We start from the raw sequence: 23,167 nt of genomic DNA, 5'->3' as shown, positions 1-23,167 counted from the left end.
CTCTTTCGCTCGACATTACAGGCTGGATGTGGCTGCCAGGAGGGATGCGCGTTTTGGAGCACAGGTGCTAGTGCATGGTGTGGCTTGTTCCCACCCTATTTAGGGATTGCTTTGTTACATCCCATACGTAATGGCTTCATCTGCTTGATGACAAGGAAGGGAAAATTAGGTTCTTACCATGATAATTTTCTTTCCTTTAGTCATAGCAGATGAAGCCATGAGCCCTCCCTGTATGATTGTCTGTATTGCAGTGATTCTGATTTTAGGTGCTGTTCTTGTTTCCTGAAGTTATATTCCTTCCTTGGGGAGTCGGGAAAACGTCTTCAGGATTCTTGTTACAGTTATAGGAGGATGAGTTCATTCCCTCCAGTTCATGTTTTGGGAGGATGAGTTTATTCCCTCCAGGAGGATGCAAGTATTCCCTCCGTTTATACAAAGTGGAGGACGAGTTTATTCCCTCCAGGAGGATGAGTTCATTCCCTCCTTTTTTGAGTTCATGCCCTTGTTAAAGGGCCATCGTTCGCTGTGAGGAAAGTTCATGTTATTCCCATTGCGGTTTGCCATACTGCTTTGGAAGCTTCAAATACTGAAGAGGCAGTGGAGCTAGCTGGCCATGAGGCACTGAGAAAAGTTGAGTGCTCTCTATCTCCCCCTGCTGGTTGATGGACACAACCCATACGTAATGGCTTCATCTGCTATGACTAAAGGAAAGAAAATTACCAAGGTAAGAACCTAATTTTCCCTTAATGAAGAGATTCACCCAAGGCAGTGTACAGCAGGTATAGTTTAACATAAAAGTTACAATTTTGCTAACAGCATAACAATAGTAAAATAATGTATAAACATAAATACAGTAAATGAGGTAAACTTGAGAACAGTAAATTGAAACCTAATAATAGAGCTACCATGAAACAGTATGAAAATATACACATTTAATAGCACTGGAATTTAAATACCAGAGATATCTCTCTATGTAAAAGGCACCACCAACGTTCTAAATGAAACCTCCAGCCGGAAGTGTGAAGTGGTGTAGATATCCGGTTTCCCCATGATTGTCTGCCCCACCCTTGCTCTCTCTGTAACACAGCTCCTGAGTCCTGACAAATATAAACAGTGAAGGAAAACACAGCAGGAATCCTGTATAATTACAAAACACTCTGAAACTTGGAGCCCTCTCTCTGTAACACTGCAGGAATCCTGACAAATACAAACAGTGAAAAACACAGCAGGAATCCTGTATAATTACCAAACACTGCTCTCCAAAACTGGGAGGTGGGAGGAAGGGGAGAGAGGGGAGGGGGGAGACTCTCACTCTCTCTCAAACATGCGCACACTGATAAAAACCTTGCTAGTGCCCGTTTCATTTGCATCAGAAACGGGCCTTTTTTTTAACTAGTAATACAATATAATACCTAGAGGCAGATGCAGCAACCAAACGTAAAAAAATCTAAATCGTTAAAGTCCCTAACGATTTTAAAATAACGAAACATGCACCAAAAAAAAAAGTCACACATGCTGAGATCGGTATTGAAACGTACAATGTATCAAAGAATCACAATACACATCGTTAATCGGCCCCCAAATCATGCGCAGAGCAGCCAAGCGTTATGTTAGCTGCTCTGCGCATGCCACAAACAGTCAAAACACAGTCAAATCACAAGCACATGGCTCCCAAATCCAAAGGACGTCAGAAAACACATAAAAAAAGCCCAGTCTTCCATTCTCTAAACAAACAGATTCATCGCAAGCAGCAAAACAGCGGCTTCAAAATCCCGAGGCTTCTCCGTTCACACAGTGGCAGCATTGTTAAAAGCAGTTCTGAGATCCTCGCACCCCAGTCCCACAGAAGCACAAAACAGACAATTTAAACATTTTAGAGGAGGAAATACCTGCTTTGGGTTCTGGAGAGAAGGGGGTCTTCCTAAATTCACTGCCCAAGTCAAACTGCAAGAAGGCACGATCCGGCCTTGCCCCCCGCTGCTCCCCACTTTCCGCCGCTCCCCCCACCCCGAAAAAGCAAACTTCTAGAAGCCCCTGCCCCCCTCCCTTCCTCACTACTCTCTCACCTCAGCTCCGCCTCCCGACATCCTCCGTCTGTGCCCCGCCCCCTTTTGGGGTCGTCGCCGCCATTCCCCTCCTCCATCGGGCCCCCCTTCCTCTTACCGGGCCCGTGCAGCGCCTCTCTCCTCTGTCCGAAGGCGCTGCACGGGCAAGAAGAAAGCTGAATCAGCTGATGCCTGCCTTCGCCTAGCTTCGATAGAGCGTCTTTCTCCTCCTGGGCCCGCCCCTGTCTGACGTCAGTAACCTACGTAGGTTACTGACGTCAGACAGGGGCGGGCGCAGCAGGAGAAAGACGCGCCATCGCGAAGGCAGGCATCAGCTGATTCAGCTTTCTTCTTGCCCGTGCAGCGCCTTCGGACAGAGGAGAGAGGCGCTGCACGGGCCCGGTAAGAGGAAGGGGGGCCCGATGGAGGAGGGGACTGGCGGCGACGACCCCAAAAGGGGGCGGGGCACAGACGGAGGATGTCGGGAGGCGGAGCTGAGGTGAGAGAGTAGTGAGGAAGGGAGGGGGCAGGGGCTTCTAGAAGTTTGCTTTTTCGGGGTGGGGGGAGCGGCGGAAAGTGGGGAGCAGCGGGGGGCAAGGCCGTCCGTACAGGACGCTCCTGATGAGCGCCCTTGCCCCCTCCCGATCCTTTTTTTATTTTTATTTTTTATGTGTTTTCTGACGTCCTTTGAGCCAATCACAGCGCTTTTAGCTCTGCTAATGCGCTGGGATTGGCTCAAAGTTTGTTTGTTTTTTCACTTAATGATTTTTCCTGGCACAGAGCTGTCCTAACGAGAGGTCCAGACCTCTCGTTAGTTTTCCTGCCTTTTTCCTGCGTAAAAGCAATCGGAAAAGGTTAGTGCATGTCGTTTCAATGGGGTTTTCACACTAATTGCTCATCTCCATTCCGTTTTCGTTAGCTGCTACTGTCGTCGGAAAATAGGCTTAAGTGCATGGAAAGGATAGGAAATTCTTCCCTGAGGGCTCATTTAACGATGAAAAACGTTTAGTGCATCTACCTCCAAGTGTACCTGAATGTAACTCACTTTGAGCTACTACTGAAAAAGGTGTGAGCAAAATCCAAATAAATAAATGTTAGCATAATACTAATGATACACCGAATAAACATGTATTAGAATGTTTAACTGACATAGATATGATGCTATTGATTTTCTACCTTAGTCTCACCTTCTACTGCATTCCTAAGAAGTGAATTGCTAAGCTTGATTTCATTGCTTATTTTACTTCTTTGACATCTTGTCTTTTGCTGGGGGTGACTACCTGAATTGACCTGCTTCCATATGCCACCCCCACCTTCTAGTTTAAATGCCTAGAAACATATTATATGAATTTCTCACAAAGGATTCTTTTTCCTGTCACAGTGAGATGCAGCCCATCATTACAATGTAATCTTTTGTATTTCCTCCTATTTACCTTCTTGGTGTCATTCGGCTTTGAGCCACCTATTGATATGTTATCAGTATTTTGTAATCTTTACTCTCTCTTTCCATATGTAGATAGAACTTCAGAAAAAGCTACAGTCTGCACCAATGTTTTAAACCCCTCCCCCAGCTCCTGGAAAGCTCTCTGCGCTATAATTGGGGTATTGGCAGGGGCGGACTGACCAGGCAACCGAGCAGTGCCTGAGGGCCCAGAAACTCTGCCCAGTTGCCTACCGCCATACACTTCAGCCCCCATGGGGCCCTGGTGGTGTAGTGGCTGCTGTCGCTATTCTCCCTGGTTGTACTGCTGTGTTTACAAAATGGCTGCCAAGACTCCTGTTGTAGTCTCGGCAGCCGTTTTGTAAACAGTGTGCTGCGCCGGGCAGAGTACAGGTAGTGGATGGGCAGGAAACGGGGGGATTTATTTTGTGCCCCTCAAGAAGCCATAGCCACTAGATCATCAGGGCCCTTCAAGGTGGGGAGGGGGGGGGGGGGCAGCAGCATCACGGTGGGAGGGAGGTGGCACTGGGGGGGTGCAGAGTACTGTCAGTGCCCGGGGACCCCAGAGTACTCTCAGTCCACCCTTGATTATTGGCTAGATCAGTGGTTCCCAAACCTCGTCCTGGAGGCACCCCAACCGGGCACTTTTTGAGGGTATCCTTAATGAATATCTGAGAGAGATTTGCATGCAATGCTTCCACTGTATGCAGATCTGTCTCATGACTATTCATTGTGGATACCCTGAAAACCCAACTGGCCGGGGTGCCTCCAGAACCGAGTTTGGGAACCACTTGGCTAGGTCATTTGTTCCCAGGTGGATGACAACATCAGTGCTAGAACCCTTAGTCTCTTCTCTGATTATAGTCAGTATATGCCTGGTACTACTGATAGCTAATGATCCTGGAAGCCCTTTGAACTGATAATAGTGGCAATAATTTTCTGGCTTGAGCTTCTTTGTTAGTGCTTTGGGGTTGTCTTTTCTCTTTAGCCACCTTAATGGGTTCTGTTTCCATCTCCGTTATTTTTTCTTGAGCATCGCAATGCTCTAATCAATGCAGCAAAAGAATTACGTAGTAGCAACAATTGTGAGGGTGAATGAGTTTACTGTGACACATCTATTCCTGGGTTGTTTTATTCTTTGAGGCATTGGTGGTAAATTGGTATGATTCTGTGTAGTGATGGATGCAATTAAAGCATCCTTCAATTTCTTCTCAAGTTTGCTGAGCTCCTCTTTTAAGCTAGCAAGGTGAAGACAGATGGGGCAAGACCTAAGCTGCAGACTGGTTTGCTTTGGAAGTAAAGCACCACAATTATTACATTGAATAAAAATCATCTTGTCTAGTTGGAATGAGTATGAACAGGTGTACTATAATAGGGTCAATAATCTACAAGATTACCTGTATATGACTGAGGAGTATTATTAATGATTATTGGGTTGTCTATATATGAGTAGCAAACCTAGGGGAGGTTGGGTGAGACTCTCGCACTGATTCAGCTAAGTACCACTATTGAAAAAGTTCTCTAGGAGGGCCAAGTAACGAGACAATTTGAAACAATCAAATTCTACTTATTCTAAACTTTTATCCTTTAAAACCAAATACAGTGATTCAAGATGGCGTCCAAGCAGGATGTGTGACATAGATGCTCCTGATATTTTTTCCACAACGTACCTTTTCTTGCTGAACCATACTGAAAAGGAAGGGAAAGCCGAGGGGACCACCCCTCCCGAAGCAAGTTCCTCTCCTGTCCGGGCAGCAGTCTCTGTCCGCATTTTTGGTTTGTACTCCAAACGCGGACGTTTCCACTAGCGGGGTAAGGAAGAGCCCTGCTCAGGAGAACGATTTATCGCTCAGCCCGCTGGGACCGTTGACCCCGACGCCGCCGCATGCACCCAGAAGCGCAGTACTGATTCCTGAAGGTAGTGTGGAATCAAAGGAGTGGCGCGCTCCGGAGGCAATAGCGATGCCTAACACAACCTTAGGGCTGGCGCAGGGAGCCCAGCGAACGCCGGGAACATCATTGGGGGAAACCATAGAGGCACCGCCGTCAACAGCAACGCAAGAAGAAATAACTTCTTGCGTTTTGGCGATGCAGCCTCTGGTCAAACCCCAGGAGATGTCGCTGGAGACGATTTGGATAGCCCTGGAATCTCTTCACAAGGTCTGTACCTCATTTATTACTGTCTCCTTGAATAACTCTACGCAGATAAACTCTTTAAAAATTCAGACTGAGGGGTTAATGAAAAAGCAAACTGACCTGGAAGAACAAATGGGGAAGATGACTCAACAACAAGTATTAATTTCAGGGGACCGTTTACTAACTCACAGGAAACTTGAGAATCTTGAAAATCAATCAAGAAACCTGAATTTAAGACTATTAAATTTTCCAAGGTCTAAATTTGTTACTCCCAATGATATGTTTGCTAAATTTTTGAAAGAGGTATATAAATATTCTGACCAAACTCTACCCCCACTTCAAAAAATTTATTATTTGGAATTGAAGACTACTCCACAACAAGATACTTCTAAACAGCCTAATCCACCTGAAAGCTTGGATTTAACAAACTTTCTTGAGCAATCGATGGACAATACAGAGACTAGAGCAACCTTAATTGTAACATTTGTCTTTTTGCAAGATAAAGAATCTTTAATGAGACTTTATTTTAAAAATACTCATCCGGATTTTAAAGGAAGCAAGGTCTCTATATTCCCAGACATTGCACGATGGACATAGCAGAGGCGGAAAATTTCCTGGACATGAGACAGGAATCGCTCAATATAGGGGCGGTCTTCCAGATACGATTTCCATGTAAATGCATGTTGATATTCAAGGATAAAAAATATATATTCTTTGAACCTGAACAATTGCGGTCCTTCCTTGATATGAAGAGGAACCTGGTTCCAATTCAAACATTGAGTCCCTAAAAATTATAGGAACCACTGTTTGTTTTCTTTATTCCACTTTAATTTGTTATGCCAACTTCCTTTGGTCTACAATCCATCTTGAATCCACTACAGTTATTTGTGGACTATAAATCCATTTTCAGTATATAATTTCTGTATAGATTATTTCTTTCTGAATGTGTCGTTTGAAATGGATGTATCTATTCAAAGAGGTTTATCTTTGTTTAATATGAAATCAATAAAGAAATTTAAATAAGAAAAAAAACAAACAAAAAAAAAACCAAATACAGTGCAATCCGCTTAAGTGCAAGGGCCTGAGATCAAAGAAATGCATGCAGTTAACCAGAGCGTGCACTTAAGCGTTGTGACCCAAAGAAGCTTGACATCTGATAAACATATGTATAGTACTGTTTATTATTATATGTACAGTATACAGTCTCAGTTAACTAACAGGCTTACTTGAAGTAATCAGTTATAGTCCTCTGTACACTCTAGTGTCTGTGAGTTCCATAGACTACGTCTGCCAGACGGTAAAAACTGTCATAGCACTGACCTCCAGTGGCCTCCAGATAGGCCTGCACGGTGTTGAGACTCTCCAGCGCTCTTGCAAAAGTGACAGGAGGAGGTTGTTGAATTTTGACAGCATGTGCCTCGCTGCTCATTTCATCCTCTGTTTCATCATCAGCCGTTGTTGCCTGCGTGTAGGCGCATATCTCGACATCAGTACTATCTTCAGCTGTTTGTAGATCATAATCAACAGCTACGTAGCGATGGAACTCCTCTTCAGTAACACCGGCTGGGATGTCAATAACCTCTTTATCTGATGCGTTTGCGACAGCTGCATCTGATTCGTCCCTCTCCACATCCTTAACAAAGCTTGCCCGCTTGTAGCAGTTCACAATGGTTGCCTGTGTAACATGATTCCAGGCTTCTTTCTGCATATGTAGGGAATCCAACAGTGATAGATTACGAGCCAGTTCAACAGCACGTTTATCCTTTGCAGTCTGGTCATCCATAACGCTCATCAGACGATGCAGCACAAGGGCCCGATAATGTTGTTTGAAATTGGCTATTATGCCCTGATCCATAGGTTGGATCAGAGAGGTAGTGTTTGGTGGCAGGAAGACCACCTTGACGTTAGACAGCCTGACATCATGCCTGTGTGCAGCACAATTATCACAAAGCAGCAAAATCTGATGCTTTTGTGCCCGCATTCTAGTGTCTAACTTCTTTAGCCACTGCTTCCAAATTTCCTCAGTCATCCATGAATTTGCGTTAGCCTCGTATGACACAGGAAGTCACTTAACTTTCTTGAAGCAACGGGGCTGTTTGCTCTTTCCAGTGGCGAGGGGTTCCAACTTCTCACTCCCATCCATATTGCAGAAAAGAAGGATTGTCAGTTGGTCCTTCGGTGTTTTACCTCCAGTAGTATCGGTATGTTTGAATGCAAGTGTTCCATCAGGAATCGCTGTCCAATAGAGACCATTTTTGTCAGCAATGAAAATGTCACGAGGCGCAAACTCGTTCAAGATGGTAGGAAGGACTGAAACAACCCAATTTTCAGTACCAAAGTCATCAGCGTCTTGTTTCTCACCATGCTGTTTCTTGAAGTTTATGCTGTTCCTCTTCTTCCATCTTTCTAACCATCCAACAGTAGCTTTGGATTAAGTTAGTCCAATACTTTCTGCTAGCTGGTTAGCTTTCTCCATAAGCAGTGGACCACTGACAGGAAACTGTCTGCTCCTGACTCGAGAAAACCACTGAAGAAGAGCACCTTCTACCTCCTCAGCTTTTCCCGCCCGTTTTCGTTTCCGTTGTGGATTTGTATTGTTTTGCCTTTCTTCCAGAAGCTGGTCATTCTACTTCAAGACACGTGAAATTTGACTGGGATTGACACCATATTCTTTAGCAATAGATGCTTGACTTTGCTTTCTAATTTTTTAAAAACTTCTATTCATTCAGCCAGTGTTAGTCTTACAGTTCCGCCGCGACGACAACCCCGGTGTACGCCCTAACAACATTCTTTCGCTTATTCTGCCTGTGGCAGTTAAAGAGGCAGTAAATTTGAAATCTCGTTGGTTGTCACGCGCCAATCGGCTTCCATATTCCATGCGCGCACTTATGCGGAGTCTTTTCTGCAGAGGAGCGGTCTTGAACCATGCATATAAGCAAATCTTGCACTTATCAGTGGTGTGCTAAACCGAAGTTTGTCCCCATAGAAATTGATGGTGCCAAAAACGGGACCGAACTATGGCATGCAGTTAAACAGAGCGTGCGCTTATCCGACATGCACTTAAATGGAGTGCACTGTATTCCCATTAAATAATGCAGTTTCTTTAATCTCTAACTGCAAATTAAACTAGCTGTATAACTAAATCTACTCTTTTAGGACTGGCAGTGGGAAATAAACCTTGCAGAGTTTGTCTATAGTGAAAAATTACAAGAGGACCCTACGAGACTGGGAGACTGGGCATCTAAATGGCAGATGACGTTTAATGTGAGCAAGTGCAAAGTGATGCATGTGGGAAGGAGGAACCCGAATTATAGCTACGTCATGCAATGTTCCACGTTAGGAGTCACGGACCAAGAAAGGGATCTAGGTGTCGTCGTTGATGATACGTTGAAACCTTCTGCTCAGTGTGCTGCTTTGGCTAAGAAAGCAAATAGAATGTTAGGTATTATTAGGAAAGGAATGGAAAACAAAAATGAGGATGTTATAATGTCTTTGTATCGCTCCATGGTGCGATGGCACCTTGAACATTGTGTTCAATTCTGATCGCTGCATTTCAAAAAAGATATAGTGGAGTTAGAAAAGGTGCAGAGAAGGGCGACGAAAATGATAAAGGGGATGGGACGACTTCCCTATGAGGAAAGGCTAAAGCGGCTAGGGCTCTTTGGCGAAAAGGCGGCTGAGGGGAGATATGATAGAGGTCTATAAAATGATCAGTGGAGTTGAATGGGTAGGTGTGAAGTGTCTGTTCACGCTTTCCAAAAATACTAGGACTAGGGGGCATGCGATGAAGCTACAATGTAGTAAATTTAAAACAAATCGGAGAAAATGTTTCTTCACTCAACGTGCAATTAAGCTCTGGAATTCGTTGCCAGAGAATGTGGTAAAGGCGGTTAGCTTAGCGGAGTTTTAAAAAGGTTTGGACGGCTTCCTAAAGGAAAAGTCCATATACTGTTATTAAATGGACTTGGGGAAAATCCACTCTTTCTGGGATAAGCAGTATAAAATGTTTTTTACATTTTGGGGACCTTGCCGGGTATTTGTGACCTGGATTGGCCACTGTTGGAAACAGGATGCTGGGCTCAATGGACCTTTGGTCTTTCCCAGTATGGCAGTACTTATATAAGTAGCCAAAGATAGGAAAGTTCAGCAAGAGTTAGCAATGTAAAAGACCAGAGACAGATTGAAATGCCTATACTCTGTACTCTGTACTATCAGAGCTAGGCAGACAGAGAGAGGGATTTTTGGTGTTTTTTTTTTGTTTGTTTGTCTAGGGTAGAAGACAGAGCAGTATACCACAATATAGATATACAGCACAATTTAAATAAGCAATTAAAGTTTAGGGCAGTGGTTACTAAACCTGGTCCTGGAGGCTCCCCAGTCAGTCAGGTTTTCGGGATATCCACAATGGAAATTCATGAGAGAGATTTACATGTAGTAATCTCCAGTCTATCAGGAGAAGAAGCTTCCTTGACACACCGACTATACCTGGGGGCTCATTTTCAAAGCACTTAGCCTTCTAAAGTTTCATAGAAACCTATGGAACTTTGGAAGGCTAAGTGCTTTGAAAATTAGCCTGCTGGTGACTCGTTTCCGTCGGCCCGGGCCTGACCAGGAGCTCTGTCATTCTAGGCAGGCAGAGACTCAAATGTCTCCTATTGTGTGGTTCTATAAGTCTGATTCAGACATTGGTCTCGCATCAGATCTCTCCCTACCGCATGAGAGGCATAAATCTCCTCCAGAGGATCTGTTGTTCAGTGAGTTTTAAGGTAAATAGCCAAGATTGTCCCACTTTCTTTAGAGAGGGAAAGGGAGCCCAGGGTATAGAAACATTGGATATCCTTGACCTCTCCCCACCCCCCATCCCCCAAGAGTCTAGGAGAATGCCTATTCACAGGATCCTGAAAGATGTGCAGATGAGAATGTGAGGACCCCTCCCCCCCGGTACAATCTGTTAACAAGGTCAACTATATGTAGAGAATCCAGAAGGATTTGGAGTTCAAAAAGCTTCAGTTTCCTTGCTGTTCCATGGTGATTTGGCTCTTTTCAAAGCTGATTCAAAGACTCTCTCTATGGTGCCAACCCCCACCCCCAGGAGAGAAGCCTTGAAGTTTTTTGGATTGATCTTTGATGGCAGTTTCAGAGGTTGGGGAATAAGACCAATGCCGCACAGACTTCTACGGTCTGTGCCCCAAAATTGGTAGGGAAAGAGAGAGATTAAGTATACCAGCATTTTAACCATGAAGTGGAACCTGTTCAAAGTACCAGATTCAATTCTGGCCACTTTGTTGGGAAAATTGGATGGACTTTGCAGGTCTTTACCTGCTGATATGTACTATGCTAATATGTTAAAGAATGCAATGCTCTCGTCCCACATAGCATCCTACCAACTCTTCATAGGCATGTTCTTGTAGAACATTGTGTGCAGTTTAGCGAGGTTTTCTGACATTCTCACTTAGGAGAAGGCCAACGAGCTCTGTGAGCTAGTAGCCAAGGGAAAGGAGTATGGGAAGATAATAGTCTGTGCGACCTATGATATTTTCGATAGTGCATCGAGAACCTTTGCAGTGGAGATTGGTACCTGCAGAGTTGCCTGCCTGCAGGCCTCAGACCTCAAGCCAGAGGTGCAGGAAAAACTTGCTGAAGTTCTTGCTATGGAGGCTACTTCTCTCATCAAGCAGCACTCGGACACTCTTAAAACTCTCTCCAGGCCCACTTCTAACCCAGCCTCCTCTCCTTGGAGGGGGCAGTGAAGATCCTTTTACTCTCAGACAAAAGTATTGTCCACATTCCCACTCCTCACAATCAAGACAGGGATCTCATTCCTCAACCAGGCAGAGAGAGGCCAGAAATGTAAGCCAGTTCCACAGTCAAAACCAATGACTGTGGTTAGGAGGATTGAAATTATGTTCTACTATATTCAATCTCTCTGACCTCCCCGGACATTGAAGTAGGAGGAAGGTTGAAATTTTTTTAGCAAGGTGGTCTCTTATAAACTCAGACCCAGTGGGAGCTTAAAAATAGTCTAGGAAGATTACCACCTGCAGTTAGATACCATTCCTCCAAATTGCCCACCCAAGAGCATGAAGATGAAGCTGTCAATTGCTTACCAAGGCATTCTTCCCTTTGACAGGCCTATGTGGTTTCAGCATGTTCCACCATGAGAAAGAAAGCAGGGATTTTATTACAAGTACTTCCTGGTCACAGAAAAGACATGGGAATTTCATCCCATCCTAGACCTGAGGGCCCTGAGCAAGCATCTGTCCAGGCAAAAGTTCAGGATGGTTTTCTTAAACAACCTTATTCCCATTTTTCACAAGGGGGATTGGTTATATATTTGCTGGAGTGCTTACAGCTGCATACAGAAACATCTAACTCATAGGAAGTATCTGAGATTTTATCATAGGGAAAATAGCATCACTAGTATTGTGTACAGCCCTTTGACTTTTTGTCAGCACCAAGATTGTCATGTTTGTGACCATTTCCTTATCTGTGCTCACCTCACCCTCTGGTGGTCAGACCTGGTGGCTGCAATGGACTGTCTGTTTATTGTCACCTGTTCCAGACTTCAGCCCAGTTCAGTCCAGATCTACCAAGCTGCCAGAATTGCTTTCCTTGTTTGTACCTGAACAGCACCCGTAGTTGCCTTGTGATTGCTGCAGCTGAGCTTTAGCAGCTGATGGGCTTTATTAGTTACCTAGAAACTTCTGTTTGCCTTTGCATCGTCTAAGGTCCCTGGTATGTGAGTGTGCTCTGTGCACTTCTGCCTAGTCCAGTTTTATTCTGAGTTCTTGCATGGTTCTTTAGATTGTAAGCTCCTTTGAGCAGGGACCGACCTTCTTTGTTAATTTGTACAGCGCTGCGTAACCCTAGTAACGCTCTAAAAATGTTAAGTTGTAGTAGTAGTTGTTTGTGTGCACTTAGCTTTGGTTTTATTGTTTAGTTCCTAGTCTTGTTTCTGGTTTGCATTTCCTTGTCTTGTGTTTGTGTTCTTTATTAGTGGCTGCTTGGCAGCTTTTAGGCCTGACTGCCTCCTGTCTCTGTTTCTGTCTTAGTGGCTGCCTGGCAGCTTGTAGTCTTGACTCTGTTGTGGGTTTCCTGCTGGTATCCAGTTCCTGCCCAGTCCATTAAGTCCTGCCGGCCGCCAGCACCCAGGGGCTCAACTCCTGGGGAAGGGTGGTCAAGTGCAGGTGAAGCCTTGCTCCAGTCCTGTGTTCCAGTCCAAGTGTTCTTGTCCAGTGTGTTCCTGCTTTGCTTATCCCTGTCTGCAGTCCCTGCTTTGTGTGTGTGTTAGCCCAGTGCTGGTTGGGGTGGTTTTGCCTGCCACTGCCGCTCCTTGGCAGCGGCCCAAGGGCTCACAAACCTAGTTGCTGCTTTGAGTCCTGACAAAGAGTGTTCACAAAGTATCTAACAATAGTCGCAGCATATCTATGCAGACTAGGAGTGCATGTTTCTCTGCTTGGGAAATTGGTCAAGGATTCCTCAGAGGAAGGAACAAAAGAATTGATTTATATCAATGGGTTCATGATAAATTATCTGAAGTCATAGCTCAGCCCCTCACAAAGATTTGTATTCCTAAGAGCCCTGCTAGACAACTCTCTGTCTGCATATCAACTTTCATGTCTGTAGAAGAAGAGGTGCACAAGAATGAGCAGGTATCATCTGGTCAAATGTTGAGGATGCTAGGCCACATGGCCTTCACAGTTGAACTAACTCTTGTGACATGCCTCAGTTTGAAATAAGCTCAATGGACTCTGTCCACCCAGTGGAAGCGAGCCATCGCATCTCCTTTCTGGACTTGTCCTGGTGGATGGATCAGTCCAATCTGGCAAAAGGAATCCTCTTTTAAATTCCTCAAAATTAAAGAAGTCCCAGTGATAGATGCATCCAGCCCGGTGGGGTGGGGGGGGGGGGGGGGCTCAACATGCAGGGTATTTGGTCTCAGGAGACACTTCATTTGATAAACCTTCTGAGTCAAGAGTAATCTGGAATGCACTAAAGGCTTTTAGACACTGGTTATCTAATTGTAATTCTAATTCAGATAGACAACCAGGTTGCATGTATTATGGAGTGGAGGCGTGGCCTAGTGGTTAGGGTGGTGGACTTTGGTCCTGGGTAACTGAGGAACTGAGTTCGATTCCCACTTCAGGCACAGGCAGCTCCTTGTGACTCTGGGCAAGTCACTTAACCCTCCATTGCCCCATGTAAGCCGCATTGAGCCTGCCATGAGTGGGAAAGCGCTGGGTACAAATGTAAATAAAATAAAAAATAAATAAAATAAAATACTTCAACCAGCAGGGAGAGACAGATTCATACCTCCTATGTTGGGAGACAGAATGTGGAAGTAGGTCGTTCTTTAGGGAATATCCCTGTGAGATATATATATACTAGTAAAAAAGGCCCGTTTCTGACACAAATGAAACGGGCGCTAGCAAGGTTTTCCTCGGAGTGTGTATGTTTGGGAGAGTGTATGTGAGAGTGACTGTTTGAGAGTCAGAGTGAAAGTGTGAGTGTGTGAGAGAGAGAGTGAGTGTGTTTGTGACAGAGTGTGTGTGTGAGAATGAGAGTGTGTGCAAGTGTGTATGTGAGACACAGTGTGAGAGAGAGTGTGTGTGGGCGAGAGAGAGTGTGTGAGACACAGATTCTCTGTGAGAGTGAGTGTATGAGACCAAGCGAGTGTGTGAGTGAGTGTGTGGCACATAGAGAGTGAATGTGATACAGTGTGAGATAGAGTGTGTGAGAGTGAGAGTCAGAAAGTCATTGTATATGAGAGAGAGAGTGTGAGCCCTGCCCTCCCAATCCATGCCCATCCATGTTCCTCTGTCACCTGCCCCTCCATTCATCCCTATTCAGCAATTCCCATCTGTCCCTGAGGCCTGCCCTGCAATCCATATCTATCCATGCCCATCTGTCCCCTCCATTCATCCCTATCCAGCAATTCCCCTCTCTGCCTGAGGCCTGCCCTGCAATCCATATGCATCCATGGCCATCTGTGCCCTCAATTCATCCCTATCCAGCAATTCCCCTCTTCCTGAGTCCTGCCCTTCCAATCCATGCTCCTCTGTCACCTGGCCCCTCCATTCATCCCTATCCAGCAATTGCCCTCTCTGCCTGAGGCCTGCCCTGCAATCCATATGCATCCATGCCCATCTGTGCCCTCCATTCATCCCTATCCAGCAATTCCCCTCTTCCTGAGTCCTGCCCTTCCAATCCATGCCCATCCATGCTCCTTTGTCACCTGGCCCCTCCATTCATCCCTATCCAGCAATTCCCCTCTCTCCTTGAGGCCTGCCCTGCAATCCATATCCATCCATGCCCATCTGTCCCCTCCATTCATCCCTTTCCAGCAATTCCCCTCTCTCCCTGAGCCCTCCCCTCCCAATCCATGGCCATCCATGCTCCTCTGTCCCCTGCCGCCTGCATTTATCCTTTTCGAGCAAGTCCCCTCTCTCCCTTCCATGACCCCCCCTCGCATCCATGCTCCTCTCTCTCCCATGTCCCAGCCTGGCCCGCCCTCTTCTCCCCCCCCCACCTTCGCATCCATGCTGTCGTTTCTCCCCTGCTCTCCCGCTCCCATTGTTGTAGTTTAGTGGCCACCCTCTTCTCTCCCCACAACATGGGTGTTTTTTTTTTTTTTTTCTTGTTTTTAAATTTACCTCCGTGGCGGTTCCGGCAGCGAAGCGTCAGGGAAGGAGGCGGTGCTCCCGACGTCTAGGTTTCCCTTCGCTGTGTTCCGCCTTCTTTTGACGTCATCCTTGACGTCAGAAGAAGGCGGAACACAGCGAAGGGAAGGCTAGACGTCGAGAGCGCCGCCTCCTTCCCTGACGCTTCGCTGGTGAGCGATGCGATTGGTTGAGTGTCATTGCTCCGCCCTCGACGTCATCACGTTTGACGCATGGGCGGGGCAGACACAATGCGATCTCACCCCCTTCACTTAGAATGTTGGCTAACAGAGGCTTCATTAGAACGTTGGAGGTGCGTTTTATATATATATATATATATATATATATATATATATGAGAGAGAGAGAGATCTCAGTTTTAAATTTATTACAATCCACAATACATAAAGAAAATGTTCTAGAAAAATTAAGCAACACAAAATCATAATTTAGTAGCATCAGTCCACATAATGGAAGAACAATTTCATACTGAAGCAAAAAAAAATGTTAAAAGTTAACAATTAAAGTAATAGGAATTGAGCACAATCATTTTATATTAAAACCTATTTTTCTAAGTGGCATTATCATATTGCACAACAGGCTTATCTTAAGAAGAGAATCCAAAAGAACATACTGATGGTTCCTATAAGTGACCAGACATTTATATGGAAACTTAAAGAAGAAAGTCGCTATTGCCAATGCCATATGCTTTAACTGTAGGAACGTTTTCCTTAATTGAGTCGCTCTGGCTACACCAGGCAACATTGTAACTACCTGTTTACAGCAAGGAACCTGCTTCTTAACTCTTCAGTCTGGAACGTTACAGTGATCTCTTAGTAATCAAATATGAGATGACTACAAAAGCTTGGACATATCTAAGCTATCAGATATACTAATTGAATCCATGGCACCTTCTTTATTAATCACTCTGGAGCCCTTATTCAAATAAGTATTAGTCACAGCCTACGAACTGCATATCTGTCAGGGAACAACAGCTGCCTGTCAGAGGCTGAGTTGGATTCTGCAATCTTACAAGTAGTCTGCGGACGAGGGGTAGCTAAGGAGATTTTTTGAGTGGGGTACCCCCAAGTCCCTCGGTTCTGTTCCAGACTAGGATCACATGCCAGACTAGCTTTGGATCCCTTCTTCCTCCATTGGAGTCAAGGCCTACTGTGTGCAAGTCCTCTGATATCTCTCATAGCAAAACTCCTTCTAAAACTCCCAACAGGATTGATGTACCATGGTTCTGATCACTCCTTTCTGGTCAAGGCAGATATGATTTCCTGTTCCCCTGGATCTCCTCTTCATGAAACTTCAGAGACTGAAGTGTTTTCTAACACTGATCACTGAAGATTGGAGAATTCTTCCACATCCCACCAGCCAGTCCCTAGCCCTCATGGCTTAGAGATTGAGAGGGTAGTAGTTGATTCCCTTAACTTACCAGATAATGTGTCTTAGGTTCTTTCATCTTCCAGAAGTTTCCATTAGGTGGTCTTATGGTTTTGAATGGAAGAGGTTTGCTATCTGGTTGTAGGTGAGGCCCTAAATCTTTTTCCTGTCCTATACAAAAACTGCTTGAATACCTTCTGTATCTTTCAGAGTCAGGTCAAGATCAATTCTGTATGGACTCACCTTTGTGCAATTGGTGTTTATCAAGTAGAAGGTAAACCCATCTCTGCTCAGCCTTCAGTTCACTTTATGCGAAGCTTGCTTCTATTGAAGATTTCCATCAGTCCCTGCAGTGTCATTGGATCTCTGTTATCTTAAACCAACTGATGAAACCTCCTTTTGATCTACCTGAAGCACCTGACTTGGAAAGTCCTGTTTTTGGTGTAGTCATTTCAGTCCATAAAAGCTCAAGGCGCTATTAACTAATCCATCCTATATATAGTTTTTCAGTCACAAAGTGGTCTTGAGCATGGATCCTAAGTTAGTGTTAGATTTCCATCTTAAACAGTCAGTTGTTCTGCTAGTATTTTTCCAAAACCTCAGTCCAACAAAGGTGAAAGTGTTGTGCACAATTTGGACTGCAAGAAAGCTTTAGAGCATCCACCCAGCTTTTTATTTGTTTTGACCCAAATAGGATGGAGGTTGCCTTTAGCAAACATACTGTTTCACATTAGCTAGAAGACTGCATTTCCTTCACTTATGCTCAGGCTGGACTGACTCTGGAGAGTCGTGTCACAGCTCATACTTTGGGTTATGGCTGCATTAGTAGCTTGCTTGAGCTAGACTGGTGTGGTCCTTTTTAGCAGCAGCAGCAGCAGACAGGAAAGCACACGCATGCATGGTAGAAAGCTCTTAAATTTTTGGAGAGCTGTTCTGTGCTTGGCCCCATCAAATGGCATCACCCACACGTGAACATATTTATTCTGCTGTCCTCAGAGAACATCTGCTACAGGTAAGTAACTTTCTGCTGTGCACAGAGAATACTGGCTATAGGTTTTGTTCTGTTTCCTCTGTTCTCCCTGCTTTCTACTGGAGCTATAAGGGGACCCCATTCCCCTAGTATTTGACTAAATCACCAAGAATCCTTTGCCCTTGTTCAGTCATGCTTCAATAATGTAGCTTTGTGTTTAAGATATAGTCTGCCGGTAGGGGGCAAGATGGCTTCTTGATTAGAGGTGTTTGCGAGTGCTCCATTCTGTGCTATGCTTCGGTGTAGGTATTTCTCTTCATAAGCTGATATCTTCTTACCTTTTTCAAGTATGTGGTACTGAAGAGGGAAAGGGAAGGCTACCCCCCTCCGCAAGTACTCCTTGACAAATGAATATTGTTGAGCACTTCTCTGATTCTGCAAATGCTTCCGGGATGGCGCTTTACACTATCAAAAGGAGCATTTCCTGCCAGCAAGGGGAGGAGGCCGGCAGTACTGCCTCCGTGGTAGTAACACCTAGACTGCAGCAGATAGGTCCGCAAGCCGTGCATGGAGAACTGGTCCCTTCTGTGATGGACTTTTACTGCAGAAAGTCAGAGCACTGCAGGAGTTTCCGTGGGTAAGTTCTGCTGAAATTTCATTAGCAGTTCAATAACTAGCTAGGATAAGCGGGTTCTCCACGGTAGTTAAGCCTGCTCATATAACGTTGGATTCGGTGTGGACTCTATTAGTGTCTTTGGATGTTTGTTTCTACTTTGGTAAAAGTATTCTCGGGAACTTTTGTTAGTTTACAGTCTCAGGAAAAACTTTTGGTGAAATAAAAAGCACAAGTAACAGCTGGAGAGCAGAAAGTGGAAAGCTGACATCCATACAAAGTGGTTTGTTTCAAGACAAGATGAATGTCCCCAGGAAATTGGAGACAATGGAGAATAGACTAAGCATTGAATTTGAGGGTCCTTAACTTTCCTAAACTACCCTTAGAACAACCAATTGTATTGGAAACCTCTGGAGAAGAATCAAATAGAGTAATTTGTCATTGTATTTCCCTCAGATAGGGTTCATATTCTGGGACTACTTTTTTTTCGTAAAAGACATGTTTTGTTTCTTGGTCCAAAGATTTGGATTTTTCCTCATCTCTGCAAAGCTTCTCACGAATGGAGAAACTATTGCTATTCGTATGTTTTTTGCTCTGGGCAGTACTTTTCTTCTACAATTTCTTGTATATGCTTGATTTAGATTTTAAGACAGGCACTATGTCTTTTTTGATCCTATTCAACTTGTACTTTTCTGGACATCCATAGGATGTTACTTTTATCATACTAGCCTGTAATAGTTTACGGGTGTCACCCTCTTACTTCAGTGTAGGTTTCTTTAATTTCCAATTCACCTTCCACCCTTCTAACCTTGTCTTCCTGAGTTTGGTGGTATATTACTAGGAGTAGTTTAACTACATGGTATTTTTTTCCTTTCCTGTACGTGTATAATTTCTCTCTTCTTTCAAGACGCAATTCTTGGTGTTTAAATAAATCCCTGCTTTATCTATATAAATCTGTGTGCAGTTAAGTAATGGCTGTGACCTATTTTAACCCTGTCAAATACTACAATTATTTGAACCTGAAGTATTTAAACTACAGTAACTTTTGTTACACTGAAGTGGTTTAAGTTATTTTATTATAACTTGTCCCAAAAGGTAACGAATGCTGTTTTGAAACTGATTGAAAAGGAAAGAAATGGTGAGACCATCAACACGAGGCTGATCAGTGGCGTTGTACAGTCCTATGGTAAGTTTTTCTCAATCTGTATTGTCTAATTTAATGTGCTTCTAGCACACATTAAGTTTGTTGTTCTCCCTTCAGTAGTGAAGCGTTATCGTGAGCTTAATGAATTTAACCACAATCTTCATTTCTCTCTCAACTATTTTCAGGTGATATTTCTAGGGAACTAACAGTCAAATTTCCTGTCCACAGGGAATATTTATTGTGTTTTATGTTCAGGTTTGCCAACATCTTCAGTCTACTGCGCTGAGCTCATTGAAAACTGATCGTATTCATCCTCTTCACCTCTGTATATAATTGATTTCCCTATTTATTTATTTTATTTATTTATTATCTCATTTGTACCCCACAATTTCCCAACAATGTCAGGCTCAATGTGGCTTACAATGCACCACAGAGCCAGGCGCCAATGTAGTAACTACAGTTGATGTCCTTCATTGCTTGACATTGGTATAATTACTGAACTGTACCATACAAGGTTTAGGTTGTGCATCTCCCACATCTCTCATGGCTTCCTGTTTTTCAGCCCAGAACTCTTCCTTGCTCATCATATTCAGAGGCTGTTGTTATAAGCAGAGCTATCCTTTATTGTGGTGATGTACTCCCTATTTTCGCATACTAATCTTACTCCCAATGTTGTAAAAAAAAATTTTAGGTGCAGAAAAATCATTCTCTGAGGACAAGTAAGACAGTTTTCTGCAGATGGATGACATCGCCAACAGAGCCCTGGAATGGACACTGTCAATGACCTAAATCTTCTAGAAGCCTTTAGCAGGCCCGACCATACATGTGTGCATGCTTTCCCACCTGCCTATCTTGCGCGGGACCAGCAATTGTCTTTTATCTTCGGAGCAGAGAAGATTTCTTTTGCATATCTTTTAAGACACTTTTTTGCTTGTGAGTAGCACGGGACCATTTCTTCTTTTAAAATTTTTTCTTAATATTCCCTTTATTTTTTAAGGGTTTTCCCCAGCTTTTTAGTTTTGTTCTCGGCCCCCCCCCCCCCCCCCCCCCCCCCCCCCCGGCGGCTTGTCACTTAGACCTAAGCTCGCAGTCAGGACTTAAAAAACAAAAACTTGAGTCATTTGATTTTGCTTCAAACCATGTCCCAGAAACCTCCCAGTGGGTTTAAGGACTCAAGATGTGGTAGGGCCATGCCTGTGACTTGCCCTCACTACTGGTGTTACTTTGCCTTGTCCCTGGTCATAAGGCCACTCACTGCAAGCTCTGTTTTTAAATGCAGGAAAGAACACAGAAGAGTTAGGGAAGGGCCTACATGAGAAACTTTTTGGAGCACTGAAGTCCGATCCATCAACATTGGCCTTGGTCCCATTGGTATCAGGAGCTGCACCAGACATTGGGGACACACTTGAATTGAGCAAGTTTCTCTCTGCCTCGACATTGGGCATCAGTAATGCTTTATCTGGGATGAGCATTATTGGACCTGACACCAAGGACCTGTGAGGATTCTATGTTGTCCTCATCGGCACTGAGGGATGCCGATGTCATGCATCTAGTGAAGGTGAAGAAGCATTGTGACAGGAGCTCTGGGACACCGGCATCACTGGTACTCAAGCAGCGTCTGTGTCAGGAGGACTACTCCCCCTCCGTGGAAGCAGTGCTGATGTGCCAGTCACCCCAATGCTAGGACCCCGCTTCTAATTCAGCTCCTTCATCATCGCTGACTGTCCCCATACTGGCGGCCCCACCTTTACCGATGCTGGTTAATGAGGAGCAGTTCTGGGTTATGTTACAAGCTTGAATGCATTCTGGCTGGGTGTGATGCCGAGGCATTGAGAGTATTGATGTTGGCCATGGTGCTGCCCCAGCCCCTTGTGGAAACCTCTGCCTGTCAGGTGGTTGTCAACACCAGTGCCCTGTTGGGCATCTGAGTCAGCATTGGCTGATCTGGTGCTCTTCTCAAACCCATCGAGGGAGGAAGTTACTTCAGAGTCCAGGAGGGGACCCATACCTTGGTGCTCTCGTCCAGAGCCTGATTGTGTATCCAGTGGTTTGAGGCAGGCACAGACTCAGATGTCTCAAGAAGAGTACTTCGATGAGTCTGATATGGACGGCTCCTAGGAGACTGGAGTGGAACCTGAGGAGCTCTTGGAGGAGGGAACCTTTTGGCTTGCCTTCGGACCCCTCTATGTCGCGAGAAAGGAAGAAATCTCCCCCAAAGGAGGCTTCCTTTGTCAACTTTGAGAGAGACAGTTCAGACTATCCAATTTAATTTGGAGGCCAAGAATGAACCAAGGGCCAAGATGTTGGGTTTGGTTGACTTCTCCTCCTCCCCCCCCCCCCCCCCCCCCACCAAAGGAGGCTGTGACAGTGCCCATGCACAGTATCCTTAAGACAGTGCAGATGAAGAATTGAGACCCTTCTCACTGTGTAGCCTGTACCAAAGAAGATGGACCCTTTGTATGGAGTCCAGAAACCTCCTGGATTTGAGAAGCAGCAGCTTTCTGTCCATTCTATGGGTGGTAGAAGAGCCTGAAGTTCAAAGATCAATGCATCAGCGCCCCCAGGTAGGGATATTCAGACTGGAACCTTTTGGGAGGAAAGTGTTTCAGGGGTCAATGGTAATCCTCCCACATCCAGTCCTACCAGATCTACATGGGCTTTACTTGAAGAACTTGGTGCACATTGTGGTGGCGTTTGCTGTCATTCTACCTCCAGAGAAGGTTCCAGCTAGTAGCCAAGCAGAAGGAGTATCAAAAGCATATGGCCTGGGCAATTTATGTTACTTTTGATGTGGTGCCCAGAGTTTCTGCTTTAGAAATTGGCATATTCAGACTCTCATGGCTGAATCTCAGACCTTGAACCGGCAGTTCAAGAGAAATAGGTGGACCTTCCTTGCCAAGGACACAACCTTTTTGGAGATAAGGTGAAGGAGGTCGTTGACCTCGAGGAAAGTTCTGATACCATCAACTTTCTGTCTCAGCGCATTTTTTTCTGCGACCTCCTCTGAGATTTTCGGGCAGTAGTCTGAGGGATTCTTACCAAGACATAGGTTCTCATCCTCGACTCATCCTGTCCAGCAGTCCCAGGCTCAATGCTCCTGCCCTTGGTAGCAGTGAGCCCAAAAGTCCTAACCAAGCATTTGACTGGCTTTTGCAGAGCATAACTGCCATAAAAGTTTCCTTCCCAGACAGGCTACCAGTGGGAAGGAGGTTGTATTGTTTTTCAAGCATTGTGGCTCCTTGTAACCTCAGACATGTGGGTTCTTTAAATAGTTTGGGTCAAATATTCTGGGAGGGTTCCACCCTTCTTTGGTGATAACCTCCAAATTGCTCACTGAGAACATCAGAACTCAGCTCTCAGCATCAACTCTTGCATTGTAAAGGCTCGTGCGGTCAAGCCCATTCCACTAGGGGAAGAAGGGAAGGGATTCTGTTCCAAGTACTTTCTTGTGCCCAGAAAGATAGAGGGATTTCATTTCATCCTATCCTATCGACCTAAGGACCTTGAACAAATAATCTGGTCAAAGAAAAGTTCAGGATGGTCTCCCTGGGCACCCTCCTTCCCATGATTCAGGCAAATGATTGTCTATGCTCTCTGGACTTAAATGCTTGTACCCACATCCAGATACATCCCAGTCACAGGAGGTTTCTCAAATTTTGACTAGGGAAGTACCACTACCAGAATCATGTCCTGCCTTGTGTCTGCTCCCAGGGAATTGGGAATGCATGTGTTTCCCTACCTAGATGGTTGGCTGTTAAAGACCAAATCAAA

The 23,167-nt window shown here is 44.8% G+C and overlaps 1 protein-coding gene across 1 annotated transcript in view; it reads left to right on the top strand.

The window, feature by feature from the left end:
* Window positions 1-23,167, top strand: part of CUL1 (cullin 1) — a 331,942-nt gene that overhangs the window by 141,961 nt on the left and 166,814 nt on the right. Inside the window, exon 6 of the mRNA XM_030203694.1 lies at window positions 19,348-19,438. Within this exon, the coding sequence (XP_030059554.1) occupies window positions 19,348-19,438 (91 nt within the window). The remainder of the gene's footprint in view (window positions 1-19,347; window positions 19,439-23,167) is intronic.

The sequence above is a fragment of the Microcaecilia unicolor genome, chromosome 1, assembly GCF_901765095.1.
Source record: "Microcaecilia unicolor chromosome 1, aMicUni1.1, whole genome shotgun sequence".
Taxonomy (NCBI): Eukaryota; Metazoa; Chordata; class Amphibia; order Gymnophiona; family Siphonopidae; genus Microcaecilia; species Microcaecilia unicolor.
The sequence above is the reverse complement of the archived record's forward strand: the minus strand, read 5'-3'. Positions and strand labels throughout refer to the sequence as shown.